General features: G+C 36.5%; 1 protein-coding gene across 4 annotated transcripts in view; it reads right to left on the reverse strand.

Moving 5' to 3' along the window:
- ATRNL1 (attractin like 1) overlaps positions 1–24,487 on the reverse strand; it is a 469,005-nt gene that overhangs the window by 306,351 nt on the left and 138,167 nt on the right. For all 4 annotated transcript variants that reach the window (XM_071563466.1, XM_071563465.1, XM_071563470.1 and 1 more), the window contains exon 20: positions 23,733–23,826. In XM_071563466.1, coding sequence (XP_071419567.1) covers positions 23,733–23,826 — 94 coding nt within the window. The remainder of the gene's footprint in view (positions 1–23,732; positions 23,827–24,487) is intronic.

Consider the following 24,487-nt stretch of genomic DNA (forward strand, 5'->3'; position numbering starts at 1 on the left):
TTACTCATTGCACTAATTTTTGTACCTTTTCCAAAAGCCAGCACACATTTGACCATATGTGAAGCATAATATATGCATCATATCTGAGAAACTGGAGCTACACTCATTATTTTATGTGCCATAGGGCTATGATCATTTGCTTTAAGTGGTAATAATGAATGAGCAGTTCCACTCTGGCATAACTCCAAAGACACAGCTCCCATTTACAAGGACAAATGGAGGAAGGCTCCTTAGATTACGTACAAATTCTATGGTTTGTTCCAGTACAAAAGGATTCAATTCATCAAGCTCACTGACCTTTGGATGGCCTGCTATTAGCACTTATTCTCCAACCTCTCCCTCAATTATCCTTTCAAAACTGAACCATTTTTTTTCCTCCACTTTCTCTTTTCTCTCCAGATTTTCTGGAAGTTCAAAATAAAAGTTATTGGCAAATGCATTAAAAACTAATTTTTCTCATGTTTATGACCAAGTAAGTGATAGTTTCTTGCTTTCTCTTTCAACACCAAAATGTGTATAAATGAGTACATGTTTACAGTAAGATTTCCAAATCTGGGTGGGGTTTTTTAATGAATTAAAGGCTTCTTTGTAAGACACAGTTTGCAAATAACCTTCTGTTGAAGCTTAACAATGTATATGATCTTGTGCACTGTATCTGTACCTTGCAAACCTAAGAAAGGCGAAAAACTGGCAGTAGAGGAAAATGAGATTGGATGGATAGGTAGATAGATGATAGTTTAGATAGATAGAGATAGATAGATAGATAGATAGATAGATAGATAGATAGATAGATAGATAGATAGATAGATAGAGTCAGTCTAATTTTATTGTGCTTATTGGTATGACCCTTAAGGAAGGGTACACCCTCAAGCTTCTCACCTAAAGAAAACTGTCAGTGTAACACCAACACGGATCTACAGCTTTCTAGATGCTGATTTCAACATGTAAAAAGCTTATAAAATTCATCTAACCTTTGATGGTGAAGGCAGGATTTTCTGCAGTTCTGCTGCTACCACTAATTGGTAAATCTTTCAAATCAAAGTGAAACAAAAAGAGAGGAACGAGGGAAAAGTAGTATCAGTACAGATGGACTTACCTCTAGCTGAGTTTGTTTTTAATGCCAAACTCTCAGGGAAGACAAAAATGGGGGTCAGACCACTTTAACAGAAAATATTATTTTATTCAACTGGTTCCCTGGTACATCAGTTTTCTCTTGTTCTCGTCCAGGCCAAGGCTTGTCAAGTAAGCAAAGTTACAGCATGTTAGATAATGCAGCTATGTATGACCCTTACCTCATGTTTTGTCCTTGCAAATTGACAGCCCACTTTCATAGTGTCTGGGGAAGAGCTGTCATGTTTCTGACCTACAGCTGGTCATAAACAGGCCTGGGATTTCACCCAGGTTCTCAGCATTGTATCTCCAAGAGGTTCCTGATAAATTTGGAGTAAGAGGCTGCTTTAGCAGAGGATCCCTGGCCCCTGACTGGCGATTTGTCCCAGCTTTTAGATGAGGAATATCTTCCAGGGCTACTGCTCAACTCTGTCCTACCCTTTGCTTCTCGTGCTGCCCCTGTCTCACCAGGGATCTTTCTGCTGCTGTTGTCCATCACTGATTTCTGCTTCTGATCTCCTTGCCCCAGTTCCTGATCTTGCACAACAGGCTTCTAGTTTTATTCTACTTTCCTGGTACCACAGTGTGTTGCTGTGGGGGAGGGAGGTTGGAAAGTGGACTGCTATTTAGCATCACAAAATTTGGTTACGTAGGGCACCCTGCAAATGAAGTAGTGCTGGCAAGGCTGAACCTAAGACTGCTCCAGTCACACGGTAAGACCTGTGGCATCATAAATGGTCAATGAAGAATTACTGCATGCTATTATATATTACTGCATCCTGAGCATTAAAAGTATGCCCATGGTGTCGTGACTGCAGCTTTTGCAGGTACTTATGGGATGGCTGATGAACCTTTAGTAATAATAATGTGGTAACACTGAGCTCAGCACAGATTCACACACAGGTATTTATGCTGCTTATTGATTGACTTTCTGAAAGTCACACAAGATTCCTATTGCCAAAGTACCTTTCCAGCAATGAGAAATAAGCTGAGGTAAATGCTTAACTACAGGCAATAACTGGCTGTAACTCATAACATTTTGCTACGGAAACTGCAGATTTTCAGCTCAAGAGTGGTGATTTACGGATGAAAGCCACAACCCTAGAAGAGCTGAGGTTGGTAACTAGTCCAGAACAACAACTGACCCATACCCAAACCCCTGATTCACACTTATGTGTGGTCAAGACTCAGATCTTGCCTTAGGCCTGCTTGGCTTCAGTACCTCTCACAGAGAACTGCCAATGAACAAGCACATCATCTCACCCTCAACAAGAGATGTGGCCAACAGCAGTGCCATAAAGGGACCTCACAACCAGAGATTAAGCTCCATCAGCCTGTGCCAAGTAGTGGCAGTTCAAGCTTGTTTGAAAGATTCAGAAGCTGCATCATTCTTTCACAAAAGTGCTAAGATTCAGATGCAATAATTCAGCTCCATTGACATATTTAATGGCAGCAAAATTAATGACTGATTTGTGATTGTCAGAGCATAGGTTTAATGGCTAATTATTGTATTTTCATTCTGTGCTATAGTCTTTATGTTGCTGAAGTGCAATATGTGATATACACAAACTAATAATCTATACATGCAAATATATCCCTCTTACAGCTAAGGGTCTTCTTGACTTCACTGACATTTTTCTATGTATTGTATTGTCCCAAAGCTATCCATTAATACTGCGGTATGGGAATAGATCACTGAGGTTTTTTGAGCTACAATAACATATCTTTGGTTCTAATGTAAAAATTGGACACTTGCACTTCTCACACTGCCAAGATCCTTCCAGTCAAGAGTACCTTCAGATGTAAAGAATGATCAGCCTACCTTTTAAGATAATGATAACCTTAAAGGATAAAAGGCTCTAGGATTTATGTTTCCAGTTAGGACTTTTTAATAATGTGGGGAAATGATTTATTTGTTTTTTTCTTGTAAGTGCATATAATGATGTCTTGAGACAATGTTTTTGCTGGAGATTAATTTATCTCCTCTTCATATGATTCACAAAAAAAGCCTAGACCAGCAATATTTTATTTTCCCCAAATCTAGGCTGATCTCACCAAAAGCAAAATCCCCCAGGTTCATAAGCCAGTTTTCAATTTCCAGACCCCTCATACTATGCAAATCCTTCTTCCCTGTAAGATCCAGAATAATACTTACAGAGTTCTTACATACTCTTGGAAGCAATATTTCAAATCACAAAATCCATTGTGCTACAGGAGAAAATATTTCCAACAAGTGTTACTTATCACATAATTATATAATTAAGAGGAAAAGGTTAAGAAATGAGTTTTCTAATAAATTCTAGATTCTCTTTTCATCTCTTCTACACAAGAATCTTCTGCAGCCATCATTTGGATCTATCTGGACAAAAAGTTATCTTTGTTAATCCTCATGATTCAGACACATGTTTCAATGGATTCTATATGATAATAATTCAATGGTGCTTATTGTGAACAAGAAAAATGTCATCTCCATAGTCTTATCCTTTACCTCTGGCACTCTCCTTTCTCTACCATGACCATGATTTTGGCAGTGATGCACAAACTTTTATATATGTAGAAAGGTGAACTTGGAAAAGCAGACTTCCCTCTTATCAGTCACTGTTCTTTCAAAGTCAGGGAGGAGAAATACAAACATTTCTTCTCTCTCATTTTGACCTATATCAGACATTTCAGACACTGCTCCAGCCCTTAAAAAGTAAATGTTAGAATATCCCATAGCTCAAAATAAGAGGCTGTATTTACACTGAACTGAAGCACATCTCCAAGAAATATTAGCATAGGTTTCTCAACTATTTCTTTCCTTTTAGGTAGAAGAATTAGATAGAAGCAATAGCAAAATAACTATCCACAGTGTAAAGATACTTATTACTGTTTTAACTGAAATGCAGTTCCTCCTGTTTTTACTTTGCAAAAGTCACTTCACAAAATTTACACATTTTTCTTTCCTTTATAAAATAAATAGTGCTGAAATGTGTTAAACGTAAACTGAATATCAACAATATTCATGAAGTCATAGAATGGTTTGGGGTGGAAGAAACCTTAAAGACCATATAAAATAAATACTTGCAAGTCACAGAGCACTGGAACAGGTTGTCCACAGAGCTTGTGGAGTCTTCCTCACTGGAGATATTCCAGAACTGTCTGGGCGCAATCCTGTGCCAGGTGCCCCGGGATGACCCTGCTTGAGTAGGTTGGAGCAGATGACCCACTGTGGTCCCTTCCAGCCTGAGCCATTCTGGATCCTGTCAGCAGCTGTTCACTGCTCATGAAGTTCTGGCAGTTTCCAAGGATGTTTCTATATTGTTGTTATTTAGAAACCATTTCTCAAAAAGAGCAGGAGAAGTAGCACTTCTGCACCATTAAATATTTTAACAGGCACTACAGTCAATGTACTGTAAATGGCTTCATCAAGTGGACCAGATTAAAAAAAAGAAATATATATATATATATATATATACACACACACACATTAAGTCCCAGGTGGTTTACTGCACTTTTGTTAATCACTGATTTCTAACATTTTACCACTACTAAGTGTATTAGTAGAAAGTATATTTAACTATTAAACAGTTTATATCTTGGTTTTTTCTTAAGAAATGTGCATTATAATATGACTAATAATATTAAATTGTTGAGTTTAATCTATGGGCAGTCACTGAGGAAAATTATTGCAAACATCTCAATTACAATCTGGATGGAGAAAGGTCAATGCTACAGAATTCTCATCTGTTTACATTTGATGTTCCTTGCATTCATTTTACTTTGTTTTCAAGATTCTGGGTTTGGTTTTGTTTGTTTTTGTTGTGTTGGTTTTCCTAAAAAAAAAATCACTATTTATATAAGACTGTAATTTTGAGGCAATTTAAGGAAAAGGCAATTTCAGAAATATGTATTTGAGGATGCCAAACAGACACTATAATTTTCAGAAGATGGTACAAAGGCAAGTTACTTCTTCTCTTTCTACTTCAAATTACATATGGTAACTTTGAACATTTTCTTGTCATTTAAAACTACAATTTATCACAATAGGGCAATTAATATTTCCAAAAATATGAGAAAGTCTGACTAAGCCAAGACAAAAATGACAATTCAGAAGAAAGCACATCATGCATTTTGGAGTGGAGACTGCAGCTTAACAATGGTCAAATGATGCTTATCCATGGATGTTCAAGAATACTAAATGCAAAATGACAACAGAGATGTGAATAAATCAGAATGTCAGGGTTTTCTCTAGGCCATCAACTATACAGGATTAAAGAATTTTAGAAAGTAGTCATGCTATCTGAATTATTGCTCCACCTGCAACAACAACTTCCATAGTGCTAATAACATGTTATAATATGGAAACAAGTGAGACCATCTCAATATCTATGAATTCTACCCAATATGTTGTTCTGATAATTATTGTCCTGAATAGAAGCATTTTCTTTACCCCACCCCTGCATGGAAAACTCTATAAAACTCAGGCCTTATTTCCTACCATTGCTCCATTACAAGCACATCTGGCCTTGTTTTAAGTCCCTTTTAATATCTGGGATATCAACCCCATCTAAGTTGCACCACCTTTTATTTGACTTTATTAAAAAAGATATCAATCCTAAAGATAAAGAAATATATGTTAAGAATAGAACACAGAAAAGTGTTTGGGTGGCTGGAGAAAGTATCAAAGTAAATACAAACATCCGCTTTTCCCTGGCCCCTTTCCTATGAGGAGCCCAAATCTCCATTAGTCCTTTATAACACAATCTCATGCATTTCCTGGAGCAGAGATGATACTGATACTTCTTTATGAAGTGCCAGATAAATGGAAATAAATATTACTGTCTGTGCTGCAAGAACAATACTATATTTGTCAACAATTCCTGTCTTGGCTGACCCTCCTTGAGAAGTTATTTACCCTTTAAGAAGAATATTTAAAAGGAATGGCTGGAAAAAAGGTAAAAAATTGATAAAAATGACACTATAGCCTCACAGCAAGGCACTGTAAAGCAATTCATATGAGAAGTTTTGCTCTGTCAGTCTTGATCTGTTCAAGCCATGTTTATATTGGGCTTGATAGGCAGAGTGCAGAGCAGTGCCCTGGAAAGCAGTGCTTGCTCCTGGGTGAGCACAGCACAGAACTGAGCCCTTCAGGAATCCCAGTGGCTTCCCAAAGGGCAGCTCACAGAAGAAAGCATTTTTCAAATGCGCAAAAGCTCCTCCTAAACAATGTCAGGTGGAAAAAAAGAAAATAAATTATTCAGGTACTAGAAGAGCTGTGGTGATAGAACTCACAATGGCTGAGGAAATTCTTGCACTCCAGCTGGGAGTGACTGGGAAAGCTAATTCCTACACCCCTCTAAAAGCTGTTTTCCCATTCCAGCCCATGTACCTCAAAGAGCCAACCCCTCTGCAAAGAGGCTCTAAGACAGCAGCTTTAGCTGGACTCCTGATCAGCAATGGATGTCCTGCAGTTTGTAAGCACCACACTGGATACTGCCAGAGTCACCTGAGATGTGTGTATTGCACCAGGTATGAGCAGTTATTTTACAGCAGAGAATGTGCTTTCTCTTCTTCCTGGGCTATGCCAAAGGGGTCAAAGTACTGAAATATTTTTTTTAAACTTAGCATCTTTCCATAGATATTCTGAGGAGACCAAGACATGTCTCTTTGATTTGGAAAAACTTCCAGTGCAGAATTTGGTATGTATTCAAAAATACTTCTGCTACTAAAAAATTAAATTGAATAATTAAAAACAGGTAAACTGGCAGAATGCAGTCCCAAAAAATCACCTGATCACTTGAAATGTGCTACCTTCAAAGGATATGGCTAAAATAACAGCCACTCTTATAGCTGAAAAACCTATTAGTTGATTCTTATTTCTTATTTTTTAACTAAATACTCTAATAAAAATACTTCTTTGCTAGCAATGAGCCCCAAAGAAGTGCCTAGAATCAAAGACTTTATTTATGTAGCCAACCACTTTGCTGTCACTAACTGTGATAACAAAGAAAGAGGTGCTTAGAAAGAAAGGAAAACAGAAGGTTTTAAGGCATCTCGAGGACTGATGGAGGAGGTAGATTAAGGACAAAAAAACCCATGATTACAAAGTACTGAAATTTTACTAAACTAGGAGCTTTTTTGACATCAGAGAGAAATAAAGAGAAGCCAGGAGGCACACAAAAATCCTATTCAGTAATCCAAACATAGAGCAGAGGTGGGATATCACTGATGCAGAGATTGTGCGGGAACAGTTACGCCATAATCCCCTCGCAAGTCTCTATTTCACCAGCCTTGAGCATTTCTATTTTCTCTCCATCATTTTCTGACTGTCTGTTGCTTTGCCTCTTAACTCAAGGCTGCATAGGATAATGGGCTACAATTACATTAACCGCCTTTCATCTCAGTCTGAATTAAATTTGTTCTACGAGTCAGCAGGAAAATCTGTCCCAAGTCACTCTGCTTAAGTCGAAGAATAATAAACTCCCTCAGTTCAATAATTTAGCCAATGGTTCTAATATTGTGAAGTATTTTTTGACTGAGAGATAATATCAAAATTAGTATTTGAGGAAAAATTCAGTTACAATATTTGTCAGTAATATGTGTCATTTTAAAAATATTTAAAATACAATCCCATCCTCAGTTGTTTTCCCATTCCTAAGGTCTTTTTTTCTCATTTGTTTTCGGATTTGGATTTCTAATTTATGCAGAATTAACGCTCTGATTTGTAACATTATCCATAATTTAGAAATGCAAAATATTTTAATGTCAATTGAAACACATTTCTGGTGACTAAAATGGTCCATCATGTCAGAAAAACAAAGTACTTGTTACATTTTTCCATAAATAAGAGAGAGAAATCAACTGAGAGCACAGTGAAGAGATGAACTCTGAGGCAAATGCTCTTTGGGGAATATCAGAGTGGAAAGAAATCCAAATAATTCACTCTAATTTTATTAAGTTTTCCTTCTGGATTTTTATTTTTAAAGAAAATATAACTGAAGTGACCCTCTAATTTCAAAGTTCTACTTCAGGAATGACTTTGGAGAAGCATCTTAAGCACTACATCAATTTTGAAATGGCAGAATGTTTTGTAAACCATCTTGGATTTGCTTATCTGTAATACTAATTTTATTTTTAAAAATGACACACATTCAAAAGACAAAATATTGAATGGACAGAAACACCTAATGAGAAACATACAAGAACTATAGTGAAATACTCTGTTTTAAAAACAAAATGTGCACCATACAACCTACTGCCACAAGAGAAGAATATTTTGATAATCAGGCTTGGGTTCTGTGATCAAGAAGTACAATTTTCTGTAACGAGTATTTATGAATATGCAATTTGCAGAAGACAACATTCACACAAAGTTACCTGGTAGGTTTCCTTACAGTGTGTCAATAGAATGTCTGGCAATCTACTATATTATGAGCATACTGAAAACAGGTACAATATCCCATTTAGAAACACGTAAAGCTGGATATGTCTGCAGTGTAGCTCAACACATCCACTTTGGAGAAAGATGATGCATCAGAACATTTGGGTTGAACTATTCGATGCTTCTTTGCTGCTTCTAGGCCTGTATTTAACTGAAATAATTCACTTTGAATTTCTACCATGTTTATAACAAAGCTGTGTTAGTCCTCATTTGTCTCATTCTTTTTTTTCCCAATGAAAGAACTAATGTTTGCTGAATATTCGTAGTTTATTTAAGGTCAGTACTTAAATAACCTCTGTTGCAGGAAATGTCATTTGATGCAAATGTAACAAAAAATAAAAAGAATGAAGAGATTGTTAGGCTGAAGAAACTAAGTATCCATTAAAACAATCGACATCCTGCACCATAAGAACTGAGTCTAAAAACAACCTGTAATGGTACCAGGGCTTTAACCACACAGAAATATTTAACAACATTGACTAGACAATGAAACACAGGCCAATGCAATCCGAAAAAACTGAGCCCAGGGAAAGCTCTAACCAAAGCCTCCAAAGGACAAATGTCAAACCATTTATTAAATCCACAGTTAACTATCCTCCAAACACGCAAGAGCAAAAGCAATAAAGTAATGGGACAGGAGAGGTTTCATGAAAGTCAATGACAAAAGACAAAAGCATTAAGAAAACAAAACCATCATGAAGTTTGGGCCTTTTTGTACACTAAAAGCAGGGTTGGAAAATGCATTTGATTTTATACACGAGGGTGGCATAAATACAACAGAAAAAAGGTGGAAGAAACCCTAAAGTGCAACTGAACAATAAATGTATTTCCTTAAAAAAATGCATATCTTTCAAAAATAATGGATTTACATAATTCCCACTTCTGAACCTTAGAGTTATTTAACTTACACGTGGTTGGCACTGAACTGCAGTGAAGTTGCTCATCTGTTTAGATGTGCTATTACCTCTTCTTTTATTCATAAAATAGAGGAGGCAATCTTTTTGTTCAATGTGAAGGATTTATTTATATATTTTTTATTTTTACAATCATCATTTGTCACCTTCAACATTACCTTTCCTCAAAAAAAAACCCCAACTTTTACCTTTACCAAGTACAGAATACAACCAGAAATAATAAAGAGAAAGAAAATGAATGAATGAAGAGAAGCCAAAATATGGGGAGTGAAAAGGACATTGTGAACTTATTTTGTCAAACTCTTGCTGCTATTCCATACATGGCAAATTACACCCAGCCTCCCAAGAGCAGGCAAAGTAGAAGTAAACCATATGTTCCCCAATTCTCACCAAATCAGGCAAATATTCCCTCATAAAATCAAGGAACAAGGTGTTATCATGTATTAAAATATTTATCTAAAGCAGGGCCCAAATCTGAGATTAAATCAACACTACATGTTAAGAGAGGATAAAATGACCTAAAGGAGAACAGGATTAGAAAGTCATTTTGTAGCATCTGTTAGAAAGTAATTGCTGCCCTTATCTCCTTACGGATCTTGTAAGAACTCATTTCCAGGACAAATATTTATTTTTTTAAAAGTTAAACCTTCTTTATGAAATCTGATTTATTAAATCTCTTTCAGCGTAACTGACTGTTCCTTTACCCTTTAATACTTATCACTTCTCTGCGAGCAGCCCCAAATCTTTCCTTCTAGGACAGTGAGCCCTTTTGGACACATTTCTGATGTTGCTTTGCCAATCTCACTGCTCTCCCTTTGGCCTCCTGCTGTAATTCAGATTTCCAAAATTTATCATTGCCCTGTGCAACGCTGGAAGAAAAATCTTGTGGCAGATCTAATTTTCAATGTGATTATAAGTTTGCTTTGGTTCTAAGTCAGATGCCTGACACTATTTAAAACAGCTTTCCTAGCTAGGTATTTACTCTGACTTCTAATACTTTGTTCTTTTCTTAAATTGCTGAAAAATTCCTTTTATTGTAATATAAAAAAGAAAGATGGAGAACTAAATCTGTGAGTCAATCCTTCTGAAGTGATAATCTAATAAACCACTCAGGCTTCACTGCTGAAGTTTGGGATATCATCAGGGTTCTTGGACTGATTTATGTCCTTGTAATCAAGCTCCCCAGCCCCATTATCTAGGAAGGTAGATAAAGAATACCACTTAATTTTCAATACATCCACAAGAAAAAAAAATAGAGAGCTCAAAGCATGCAAAGGTTATGCAGCTTATATTTTGTACTTTCTAATGGTGATTATCCAGTACAAAAGCAGAAAAGAATAAGGGAGCATTACTAATATTTAAGACATCATTATCTTTCATCTGGTGGGCACAGACAGAAGTGGTCCTATACAAATGGTTGTTGCCTTATCAGTTATCACTCCCTGAAACACCCTGCATGTGAGAGAGAATTTACTTTTGGTGTCAAATGTTTTGAGTTCATAACATAAAAGGTAAAATATTATAAACACTTTCCATAGTGTTTGTTTGATGGTTTCAACAATGTTTATTTTAACTTACTGACTTTTCAGATTTTGATTATTTTACGTCATTCACGTGATAATTCAGGCTGAGAATGAAGGCAAAGAAGAATAAAAAGCAGTTTATGTGTGCCTACATAAGTTCAGCCTGCAGAACTCACTATCCCAGGTAGCCTACCTGCAGATTTTTAAACAGGAATTAAACAAATATCTGTCTTAAGTGAACAAAATTGCAGGAGGGAAGAATAACAGTACAGGTAACCACATTAGATTTCAGCAAGCAGCTAAAGAATAGGACTTCAACCACAACACAGTTGTTGACTTTGTTGAGGACTTCAAGCATCACAGTTTTTATTGCCTCCCAGTTTTCCTTGTGTTACTTGTTAAAGTACAGTTCAAGTACCTCCAGTTTTCTAACTAGTGCCCTTATCTACACAACAGAATGAATAGAATATGTCATTTTAGTTACCCCATCATTAATGCAGCAGTGGCACAGAAAGCTCCTCCTGCACTTGCTGTACTTGGGGCAAGGAGAAGCATAAGAACATGGGCTCTTTGCAACAAGTGCAGACATAGAATTGAGAAGCAAAGAAGAAGCGGAAAGAAGATTCAACACATAAGAAAACCTGCATGACTTTGAGATGTCTGCACACACAACTGCGGCAGAAGGCAAGTTTGCTGTGACTGGCAAACCTCAGACTGAGGGCTCTTTAGGCACGATTTAGCACTGTGTAATTGATGTGTTTAGTCTATAAAATTATCAGAAGCTTCACGGAAAAAGAAATGAGAAATAATGCATTTCTCAATCCCATGCCTTAATACAAAAACACATTTCTGAGTTCTGGTAAAGCACAGCTTTAATCTTTTATGTGCGTTCTTTTAACACGCTCAGCAACTCCTGAAGCAATTTAAAACAAATAACTGCCAACAATGTGAAACAAAGTGTTGTAACTTTAAAACCAGAAATATAACCAATGCAGCTAAATTTTCATCTATATGTAAAGGTATACAATTGACTGAAAGAGAAAACAGACAATGAAAGCAGCAGTAGGAAGATGCATATTATTTCTATTAGAGACCACAAGAGGAGAAGAAAAGCAATCTTTCCATCACCAGGAGATTTCTAACAAGTAGTGTCTTCAGTACTCACCTGACCTAGCCTTTCCTCATTGCTGTGCAAAAACTGCTCTTCTTCCCTTTCTTAGTAAATAAAATGAATAAATATCACAAGCTGAAGCTGATAGATATATCTATCAACAGGGGTTTCATCACAATGTAGCTTCATTGCTTCCACTTATTTCTAAGGTTTTGAAAATAGATTTTAAAATAAAAACAGGGCAGGGTATTTTGTGCAAGTTGGGGACTGAGCAATCCATATCAAGCAAGATAAACTATTGCAATTTCAAACTTAGCTATGTGTTGATAGCTTGGAGAGAGCTGTGAGCTCTCACGCTGGCACTTGTTTTCCCCATTGCTACCTACACCCTTGCACAAGCTTAATGACAAATTGATTAAACCAGATGTTTCTTTCAACTCTAACAACTCTTGCACCAGTTCCTAATTACCACACTAATGGCCTATCAGATGTAAATTATAAACTCAGATCTACACAGCACTATGGATAGTAGTTAATCTGTGGGTTAAAATGTGAAAATAATGATGAAATTTTCAAGAGTTTGAAAAGTCACAAGCTCTGTAGATCTACCAAGAACTTGAGATTCACAACATCTATTTTTTTTTAATTCACAATTCATTTCATTAAAAAGAATTAAATGTTGGGATCCCTATATACATTGAACTTGTGCTCTGAAAAGGGAAATGTGGATGTTTAGGATAGATCTACTTTAGAAAACTGTTTTCCCTTGAAGAAGTATATCCACTGCAATATATTGACTTGGATAGCACAAGCCCTGACAGCAAACACACAAATACAGTCTCTTCAGCCTTTGCTCAGTTCTTGTCAAAATTATGTGATCAACTGGCTGGATTAAGCAGCATCAGCAACACAACCATTTTCAACCTACCAGCTGCTTACCTGGAGTATTACAAACCTGGTTTTCAACAGAAAACAACTCTATAATTGCTAATATGTTCAGTTAACTGCCAATTACAAAATCAGTATCACCTTCAAATCATTTGACCTAATTTTCTTTTAAAATGGCAACTTTAATGGAGTTTCTATTGAAATATATTATTTTATTGTAAATTCTTCTTGAACACTGTCTGTCCAGCTGAAAAAGAATACCTGGAGTGTTGAAGAGGAATGTTTTACATCACTTTTACTTAGTAAAGAGATACATGTTGTGATGTTTAAATTCCCCCTCACCACGCATTAAATATATATTTTGAATTTTCCACACACTGAAATAGTAAGGGAAATTGTTATTTTGACAGGCAATATCCTAATGCTTTATTTCAATTGTAAAATGTCCTGATAGTTCAAGAGAAAACGTCACTCAAGTGGTTCCTATACATACTTCCTACTGGATTTAATTATAAAGTTATTTTACAGTAAAAAAAAATAGTAGAGTTCAGACTATATTTAATGAAATATCTCAGAAAACTATGTGTATCATTAACATAAAAACACACTAAATATAGAACAGGTCAAATAATCCCTAAGTCGTTTCAATTTAAATGGATTTTTCTTTACATTGAAAGAGAAAAGAATATTTTCAGTCATTTAGAAAGCAATAGTGTCAATAAGTGCTATTCATCATTTACTGAGAATCAATGCCTTGAGCCTCAGTGACTGTTGTCATTTCACAAAAATACAGCCCTGGTGGGTTCTGGGGAACATCCAATATATTTAATCAGTTCACCATAGAGTCTTCACTGCCACAAACCTCAAATAAAGGTCAGAATTCACAAGAACATGCAGAACTCCCTCTGTACAGAAAGAGCTGGGGTTCCTTTGAAAGGATCTCATTTTCACAGAAGCTTTCAAATGAGAAGAAACCACAATATACCTGTGTCCCACAATTCTTTCTTGTTTTGCTCACAAATGGAGGTTCCATTAAAGAGTATTTAATTCTGGCAGCACATAATGAGATACCAGTTCTGTGCATTGAAATCAATGTCTGTAATGAACTCATAATGCTCTTTACAGTGTAACTGTACTCTCTTTAAACTTCAGCCAGCCAAACCTCATTTGTGCTGATCATCATTTCAGGAAAATGAACCAGTTCTCCTTTCTCTCCAATAAAATACTGAAAAAAATTCTTGCTAGCTCCTCAATACAGTGGTACCAGAAATGATTCAGGGAAAGAATTTCATTAAGGTTTTTTACTGCAATATATTTAAGTGGTTCTACCAGAACATGTTATCTATCTACCCTTGCTGGAAACCACAGGAGAAAGGTGAAGCTGTACAAAGAAGCTCATAAACAATTAATATAAATAATAAACTGAAAAATGATGGCTTTACACAGCCAAAGCTATTTAAAAATAAATAAATTTTGATTAAGGGGACAGCAATACTGCTCTAAGCCCTTTTTTTCAGTTCTTTCCTTTCCTTGTTCCCTGTCCCTACCAGTGAAAAACTGCCTCTGTCCAAGGTGCTGATATAGGCTATGACCAGCAAGGATGGGGCCATGTCAGGAAACTCTTTGGCTTCCCTCCTCAGCTCTTTTCCAACATAAAGGACCAATAATGATACATAATATTCTGATGAACCATTTTAAAGTTTGTTCTGTCTTTCATACAGTAGCCAAGATATCCTTAGGAAGACAAAAAAATTAAAATCACTCTGATACACTTGATTTCTCAAATTTGTTCATATACTAAAGCTGAGCAGTGTTTGTGTTTCATGAAGGGAAAAATAACAATATATGTCAAGTTCTTCAGTTTAATACAGAGTCCATGAAAAACTCTACTAGCAAAATATGTTTTCTGGAAGATGCTAATCTTGGAAATGTTTTGTCCTCCATATAGTTTTGTAGGAATGTTTACTCTTAAATACTTCTTTTAAAAAATCTCCTTAAATATTCCTCTTTCATGAAGGAAATGGCACTTTCCTCCCCTGTGCTCCATAGTTAAATGTCCAAAGCTGATTCCAGCAGCAATAACAGTGAGGCAAAGGGTTGCTGCTGTAATACAGCATACATCGAATTTAATCAGTTACAACAGAGCAATATATAGTGGAATATATGCAGAACTCCCAGAAATATCTGAGTTTGTCAGTCACAACTCAGCTGAAGGGGTTTTTCTGATGACAGCAGGATGAGTAGCCAGAAAAGCCACTGATAACTTTTTTTTCATTCTATAAAGAGAACTACTTTTCTTTAACCAAAACAGTAGGAAGGGCCAACCAGCTCCATACTCCACTGCAAATCTGTATTATTTTGCCCCCCTGCCTGTAGCAAATATTATGACTTTCAAAAATGGAAGTGTGGCTTTGGATTCAGAGGAGATGGAGGATTAAGCATTGTCGCCTTTGAGATTTAGAAAAATAATAAGGTATCTTTTTAATTCTTAAAAAAAAATCTTCCAGAGCTAATTTTATGGTGTAAAGTCTGCAAAGAAAGATTTAACAGACTTCAAAGAGGGACAACTGCCTAGGAAGAAGACTGACTTCACTGTCTCCTTAAGAGGAGGATGTGATGGAACACGAAGAGCATCAAAACTGAATGGATCAGAGATCAAATCCACAAAGAGATGCACGAGCTGTGCTTGTCTCACCACCAAATTGTTTGATGCCCAGTTGCTCAAGCAGAATTCCCAAACCCAGAACAACTCCCACAGGTTGTGTGCCATGGGAAAACACAGCTGGAGACCTTCTTAGCCACCTAAGATATGTTTTGTATGACTGAGAGTTACAGATCAAAGCCATTTACTGGATTTAAGCATGTAAACAGTTTCTCTGCCAGAAGTGGCTGGAACAGAATACTCACTGGGCAGGTGGGAGACATACAGGACATCAGCTGAGTAAGATGCTACTACCTGAAAAATACCTGGAATCTGACCTCAGGTAGAGTGAATATTGAAGATACAAAATGGTTAGGTGAGCCACACAGGGCATGCAGATTAGGGGAGACAAATGGTTGCTAGAAACACATGAAAAACATCTCCACGGTCAGCAACATCCTACAAGTTTTTTCTGGAATCTGAACAACACTGTTTTACAAGAAATTCTCCAGTCTCCTTTTACGTCTTCTCAAAGAAGCAATGCCAAGGGATGATGTAACTGCAAGCACCTCTCCCCTAGGCTGGTGCTTTATGAGAAGAGCTGTTCACACTGACTTCTGGCTTATGCGACTGACCTTACTCAGCCTACTCTTACCTGCAGTTCTGGTCCTGGACACACTGAGAAGAATTCCCAGGTGCCTTCACTGCACCTGAAGGATACAACCCAGCACAGCCCCAGCATTTTCAACAGCTTGAACTGGAAGGAGGGAAATCCCCAAATTGTAAGTCTTTGCAACCTACTCTGACCCTGTCTGAGACTAAGGCAAAGCACTGTGCTCTGCAGATATGTGCAATTTTGCTTTAAAGCTAGCCCTAGGTAACATGTAAAGCCAGCCCAATCCACAAGGCTCTTTGCCTGCTCCTTCTTTCTGAAAACAAGCACAGACAGTAGGGTTACAGCTTTGCAGGAGAACAAAAAATCAGACTCAATAATAAAGCAGTTTTATGGCAGTCATGACCTCCCTTCTCCTCTTCTTCCCAATAACTCTTCCATGGGGCACAGCCTATGCCTGTTTCTTTTTTTCCTGTAATGAGTAAACATCAGCATGACTCCCACTCCTAAATTCATCTCGGTCCAGACTCAATACCTAACTGAAAGCAGAATAATTGTCTGCAGCTTACATTTAGCTTTAAATATCTATTTCAAACCTAAACTTCCAAACTTACCTATTATTTCCAGCTATGCTACTTTACTGTAATACAAGTAACACACAGAATCATTACCTTACCTGTACACCTCTAGACAACTGGGAATATACCTACACTTAGCGCCAAAAATTACTAGCATTTTATAACAAATGCATTCTGAGCACTGGAATTCAAAATAGGTCTCATTGGCATGTCCTCTGTGAAAGACTTGGGCAGCCAGCCCTGCTCCAGATTCACTGTTATAATGTGCACTAAAAAAAACCCCAAATTATTCAAATGCCAATCACTGAATGCCATGGCCATTCCACTGGAGGAACAATTTTTAAAAACAAGGTATTTTGATTCACTGATTTTGAAAGAAAACCTCATACAATATATTTTTCAAGTAGGAAACCAAGCAGATATAACTTAATTAAATCTACATGTAGCATGCATACTAACATAAAACAATAGGGCAGAAAACACAGGGACACTGCTTACATTTCTATTTCATAGCCAAGAGTATCTCAAAAGTTGAAAAAAAATACCTGTTTTGCCCTGCACTTTGCATTTATGGTGGTAGCCTGAAGAGGAAGTAATGATTATAAAAACCCTTAGGAAAACACTGACTGTCAGGGAATTCTGGTCTGTTGAGCTTGCCAACCAAAAGACATATTTATATGTGCCTACAGTGAGTTCTGGACAATCCTACCTTATAATCCAAAAGCAAAATTCATTTACTGTCATGAAAGAGAAACCTCATGCCCAAACTGCTTCCTGTTTTCCAGACAATTAGTACCAAACTCCAAAAGACAAAAGCCATATTTCACAGGAATAGAACCTCTAAGAAAATGTGCAGGTTTCATTTCTAATGCAGCTCTTGGCAAGGGATATCTAGCTAACACAACTGGTTTTACACTGCAATACCAATATTGCAGCATTCCTCAGATGTCACACATGCTCAGCTGACCCACACTGAGGTACCAAAAGCTCCTGCAAGGTGCTTGCAGCTGCTCCCTAAGCCAGTGCATCCTTCTCCTTTCCTCAGTGGGAACACTGCCTTCCAGGAGTGACACAGGATGCTCAGACTCAAGGCCTTCTCTATTTTTACAAAGTTGGGCAAAGTCCTGAACAAAATGCAATGTTTGGAAGTAAGAAAATATGGTTTTGTTTACAGACACTTTGCAACTCTGAAAGATCCCAGGGAGTCTCATGAACTTTACATATCATGAACTGAATATACCAAAGCAAAGAAGGGGATTCCACTGCAGAACACAAGGAAGGAAAACCAAAATCAACAAAAAGGCTGAGTGACATACAATACTGCCAAACCTCATATTACATTTTTCTTCAAATTCTAGATCTCAAATGTCTCAAGTGCCTTCTGAGAGTTTAAGCCATTAGACTGAATTTAGGTCATGTTCTGATACTTTGATATTAGACATACTGTTTAAATGAAAGCTGCAATTTAAGCAAAAATGATTGATGCCAGAAACATGAATTAAAGAAAAAAAAGGATCTCAAATTCTTGATAGATCTGGCAATAACTACTACATGTAGAGCAGAAAATTAGTACATTTATGACATATATTTAATGTTGAAGTGGAAGTTTTATTTTATTGTTCTCCTTAGAAAACTAATGATCCAGGTCTGTGAGAAGCAGCTGAGGGCTTTAACCTGCCCTTAAAGAAGCAAACTGAAATTTTCAGGCAGTTACACAAGAGAGGCAGTTGCTAAACCCACAGAGATCCACATGACAGACTGTGCTGGAATTATCCTTGAAACATCACAGGTAATGCACTAACAGCACTGGCACAGCCAAGTTTTCTGTTAAACTGGAAACTCAAGGACTGGACTCAGCAAGAGTAAGTTAAAAACCCCTCATATCAAACACAACCTGATACAGTGGAATATGGCCAAATGTTAGAAATGGGGGGAATATTGAAAACAGAGGGGGAAAATGCTATTCCTCTAGCATTTTAAACCACTAAATATTATATTTTCTAATTTCACTTTAGAAAAGTACCAACCACCGTAGTACACAGTATTAAATGTATTCTACCCTTGATCAGGAAAAGGCAGTTCTTCAATAGAAAAAGGGGGATTTTAATTACATTTCCAGCAACTACAATCTCTTTTTGTTTGTTTATTTGTTTTAGGGGTTTGTGCATGTGTGTATTTGGGAAAGGAAGTTCTAATGAAGCAAATTATTAAATAATTGCTGTCACTTCTTCCCCTACTGGAAAGCAGGAAGGGGAGTTCAGAGGAAAGAGCAGGGATAGATTTGCTCCACTATCAGCAAGTAAAGCTGCAGTGATGTCAAATACAATAATTGACTCATAACCCAGTATATTTTTACCTGCCTTTTCATCTGGTAAGATGAATTTTACCCTTCTGTGGAGGAAAATCATACAGAAGAGCAGAGCTGGGTATTTTTAAATCTTGTTCTTATGCAAATCAGACTATCAATAAGTGCTTATTATTTATGTACAGATCCTTACATTACTAAATAGCTGTTTAAAGCTTGCATACAGGGAAGACTTTACTAAATAAATAGGATATATTTTTATAAATAAAACAGTATTTTATCCACTTCTTTAGAAGTAGTAACAGTAATGGCTAAGAAATTAATAGTCTGAATATTTATTAGAATAAAAGTGTCATTCTGGAATTCCCTAGATCTATACATTTTATAATATTAAATTTAGCTTTCTTACAACTACATAAAACATACTATGAAATATGAGACTAAAAACAAGGATATTTTTTCCTCCAATAATTTATTTCCAGCTAGTATTTCTTCATTGCAGAAGTTTTGAAGGCAAATTTTAGTCCAGTTCTTACACGGCTTTCTGGTAGATCTTTTTTCACACACCACCACAGATGTTCTCAACCTTTTAACATTTTCCAGTTAAGTAAATTATTATTAATTATCCCTGGGAACTGAGATACACTAACATGATAGCTAATGTGCCCACCATTCAAACACACAGTTTTGGACACATCCGATAGCCTGAAATCTGCCCCAGTGGAAAGCACTTCACAAGAGGGATTGATTTCCTCCTCTCAATCCCACAGCAATGGCTGGGAGTGGGAATACAGTGCAATAAATGTTGCAGTACAGCCAGTAAAACCTGACAATGTGAAAAATTCACTATGAAATCTTGTTTTCACCAAGGATTTGTCAACCTGTAACCTGACCAGATGCTCATAATCCCTCCAGACTTACAGGGGATGACAAAAGCTACAGCACACATGGCCAGGTGAAGGATTTTGCTTGGAACAGCCCAGAAATACTGAGACCTCCCAAAAAATGATTGAACTACTCCCTTCATTCCATCATTTTCATATTTGTCTTCCTTGCATGTAGCAAAATTTCTCACTGAACTTTGAAATATCCCCTTAGCATATTCTTTATGTTTCCACAGGCCTGTTCCCTGAAGAGTTATCTGTGTATAATCCTGCATATGGATACACTGAAACATTTGGAAACTTTAAAACTTCTGTAGACAGAATTCTATGAGGAAATAAAACAAGTAGCAAGTAAGACAAGTGTTAGACAAAACTAAATAAAACTACATGGAACTAATAGCTTTCACCTAAAAATATGGTTTAGTCAGTACCATTCCCATATCACTACCAATGGCATATTCTGTTATCAAAATAAAGGGGGGGAAATCTAAATATTGCTCTTTGTATCTGGTTTTAATGTTTCACAGTTTACTTACTTTGAATAATCAAACCACTCTAATCATTTAATCCTGATTAGGAGAGTGGGTACCACAAGATTTTACCAACTGTAACTACTTACTTAAAGAAACAAAAACATTATTTTTTGGATTAAATAAGATCATGTGTCATTAAAGAATCATTGTGAAATGGAATGCAAATATATGCTCAAATTGCTTTACAATGGTAATTTTGATTTAAAATGGCACTGTGCTTCATGTTATCCAACAGCACAATTCAGAATTTAATACAACTGAGAGATGCATATATGAAAAAATATATTTAAATTTTTTAAAAAGTAAAATAAAGAAGATCCTCCATAAAAGCCAAAAGCTCTTCAGGTATGGGGGGAAAAAGAAGGAGGGGGGGGGGGGGGGTAAGAAAAGGAAGTGTTGTAGCTTTCCCTGATTTCCTAAAAACTCTGTTCCCAAGGCACGGGATGTACTTCAGATGATGAGCAGAGGGGAGGAGGAAGAGATGGAGGGAGGGGAGAGAGAGAACACACAGCCCTGCAGCTATGACTGTTTAATCAACAGCATTCTTGACAGGAATATAAATCTAACTTTCACACAGAACAGCTAGAGTTTGGGATTTTCACACAAATCCTTATTTTAGAAATCACAGGGTTATAGGTTTGCTGCTGAGATTGCACAACAGCCTAACTAACCAGGAGCAAAAATGAAATAAAAAAAAACTCTCCGGAGCAATGGAGAACAGAATTCACAGTCTGAATCAAGGTCCAGATGACTTGTAGAGAATATAGTAAAGAAATAAATAAAAGTAAAGCATTCAGCTGATTTAAATTGATCCTTATCTTCCTGATAAGGACTGCATATGTATCTTCATGATATAATATGTTACTTTCATCTCCTGATATTCAAAGGGAAACAGTTAAAAAACTTTTGACTGAAATGTCCATACATGAACTGATCTCTTATCCAAATTAAGCATCAGAGTGAAGTGACAGATTCTAAATGTATCTTCTAATGACATGGACTCCAACTCTAAATCCATGATTATTGTTTTCCACAGGTTATCCACTGATCTTAACAATGAGTGTTTTGTGCTGAAGTTTTGTCTTAAATAATCTCCTAATACAAAGTGCCAAGGACTGGAACTGGTCTCTTTCTACATGTGCTGTCACAAACTAGATAGTCTACACAGCCTTCTATTTTCATTTTTAAATACCAGAGGCAGGAAAGGAGTTTAGAGCAGAAATTCAATTTTTATTTGTGTTTATGAACCCAACAAATGTGAGTGTCACAATCTAAAATGTCATCATAGTAAAAAAAAAGAATTGAAAATGTCTGCTGTACAGATTTTATTTCATAAAAATCACCCTCCAACATTTGGAGTATCAAATGCTTCAACACCAAAGCTTGCCCTAGATAAGACTTTGGTCTGTGTATAAATCTAGGGGGGAAATGAATTACATGTGACAAAAACAGGAATTTTCAGTTTAAAAATAACCAGGGATTCAGTCTGAAACAGTAATTTTAATTTTACCCTTGAAAAGTCAATATTCAAATTTCCATTTCCTTTGCCTTGTGGAACTGCTGCAATGGCTGACCGGGAAAAATCCACAACCAGGAAAACATTTTCTCTTCCACTTCAGTAAGTGAATCTTTGACAAGAGACAAACTCAGGACAGCAGACTGATAGAGCTGAGCAGCACAACCCACCATGTGAGTCAAAATTCCCTACCAGAGTGGGAAAACCAATGATTAAATGGACCCAAGTCAAAGGAAAACAGTAACATAGGTACATGAAATACAGACTGGGGAAAAGGTCAATAAAAAGCGCCTCAGATGGAGGGTAGTTGGTGAACTGGAGTTAGGAGCAAAGAAACTGGCCTTTGTGGTTACAAAGTAGAGGAGTAGTTGCTGGGTTTTATCTTTCCATTCTCTGCAAATAGGCAGAATGGCATTGATGTAAGTCCAGAGCATGGTAGTAATTAAATCACTCATTAACATCTAGAACTGATGGTTTGGACACAAAAAGAAGGAAAAAAAGGACTTCTCAGTGAAGACTTAATTCAGAGTTTAAAAATATTATCCATCCATCTTTTGTCATGATAAAAATTTACCATTTAGTTCTAACCTTGATTTCCATCTCACCCTGAGACTCTTCAATTGTCTGGACAAAAAGTGCCCGAGGTGGCACAGAAATAGCTCACCTACAGCACAGCTATGCCACCAATATACGCACCAGGAATTCCTGTTTCTGGCCTATTTATCAAGCAAAGTGTCAAGGGTGGGACTCAAGCCAGTTCATTAAGTGCATCAAAGACAAATTCACAAATCTGGTGAAGGCAGATGCCTTGTGGCAGGCAGAACACAACCTTCTGGCACATCTCCCTGCTGGAATGGGATATGCTGTATTTATTTGCCTCTTCCCCAGATCCAGCTGACGTTGCTAAAATAATTTTGTTGCCAGATAGTATTAAAATAGCTATAATTGTGAAAGGAATAAGGTTTCTATTGAATAACAGAGTGCCCAGGATAGAATGGGCTGAAAGGAACATCTTTAAATGTAAAGCTGTTCATAATTAACTTGAATGTGTTATTTCTCCTACAAGTTACTCCATTTCAGCACTTTATTGTTCTTAGTTCTCCATTTGTTATGCTCTATCTGAAGTTCAAACCCTTCCTCTAAACACAATAAGCTATTCCAGTACAAAACAAGATACACTAATTGTACTTTCCATGACAGGTCTACACATTCCTCTGGTCTAGATCTAATGAAGTGGGGAAATGTCTGAAACACTGTGCACCTTAGTAAAGTTCAAAAACTCAAAAATCTTATCACTGTAGATTCTGATCAAGACATGTGACAAAGCTAATTAATGTAACCACCAACTTTGCATTTTTTTTTTACTTAAAATATTTTTTAAAACCCTAAGAATAAGGAAGACAACTACATGTAATTCCTGTTTCCTCTTTCAATAGTTGGGAGTTTTTTAAGTATGTACTGTCTGCAAAACATTACTAATATTTGTGATGCAATTCTTTAGCTGAAGTCTAAGAAATACTGAAATTTTCTAAGAAATGTAGGGAACAAATAGATTCACCACTAAAACACTTTCAAATCAATTACAAAAGAAAAATAAATAAATAAATGAATAAAGCAACAAAAACCAGGGAAAAAGCGATTATCCACCACTCATGAATTGCAACAACTTTGGGCTACATTTAATTGTACTCACAGTTGACACTGGTCTCCTTTGATTCCCTTAGTTGTGCAGAAACATTTTCCTGTTTGCATGTGACATATATTTGCATGTCCACTGCATGTGCAAGCTGTAAAACAAAAAGTGAGATTTCTTTACCCATATTATACTTTAGAACTATAGGAATTTTCACAGATTTCAATACTTGATCCTAAACACACTTCTTACAAGCTACCTTAAAATATATATTTATTACTACTTCAATTAAAAGAGATTTTTCCACAAAATGTAACTAGCACATCATTTAGTTTATTTTATGCAGTTAAAAACTATTTATGTGTCATTAAGGGCTCTCCTCCACACCTTAAACAACAGCATTTGGAGAATAGACATTAAAATCTACCAGTTCAACTGCAATACAAGATATTATTATTAATGTATCTTTTCTATTCCTGACCAACAACAAAATTAATTTAATTTCAAATGTCTAATTAATGTATTGTTGCAGGTGTTTGGTAAAATATCTAATAGAATTAGAATGCTTCCTTTTGACAAAAGTGAACAAAAACCTTGAAACCATCTGAACAGAGGCAGAGTTAATACTACTTAGTTTACAATCAGAATTTTGTAGAAGCAAGAAACAGGCACCTTTCCAAGCTCCTGAAGTTGGAACACAAGTGGAATCACAGGAACATCACCATGGTAAGCTCAGTGGCTGCAGGAATTCTCTCTGCTCAGTCTCTCTTGCTGCCTGACAGAGTCTCACCTCAAAACAAATCATAGTCCCAGTC

Source organism: Pithys albifrons, chromosome 9 (assembly GCF_047495875.1).
Source record: "Pithys albifrons albifrons isolate INPA30051 chromosome 9, PitAlb_v1, whole genome shotgun sequence".
Lineage (NCBI taxonomy): Eukaryota > Metazoa > Chordata > Aves > Passeriformes > Thamnophilidae > Pithys > Pithys albifrons.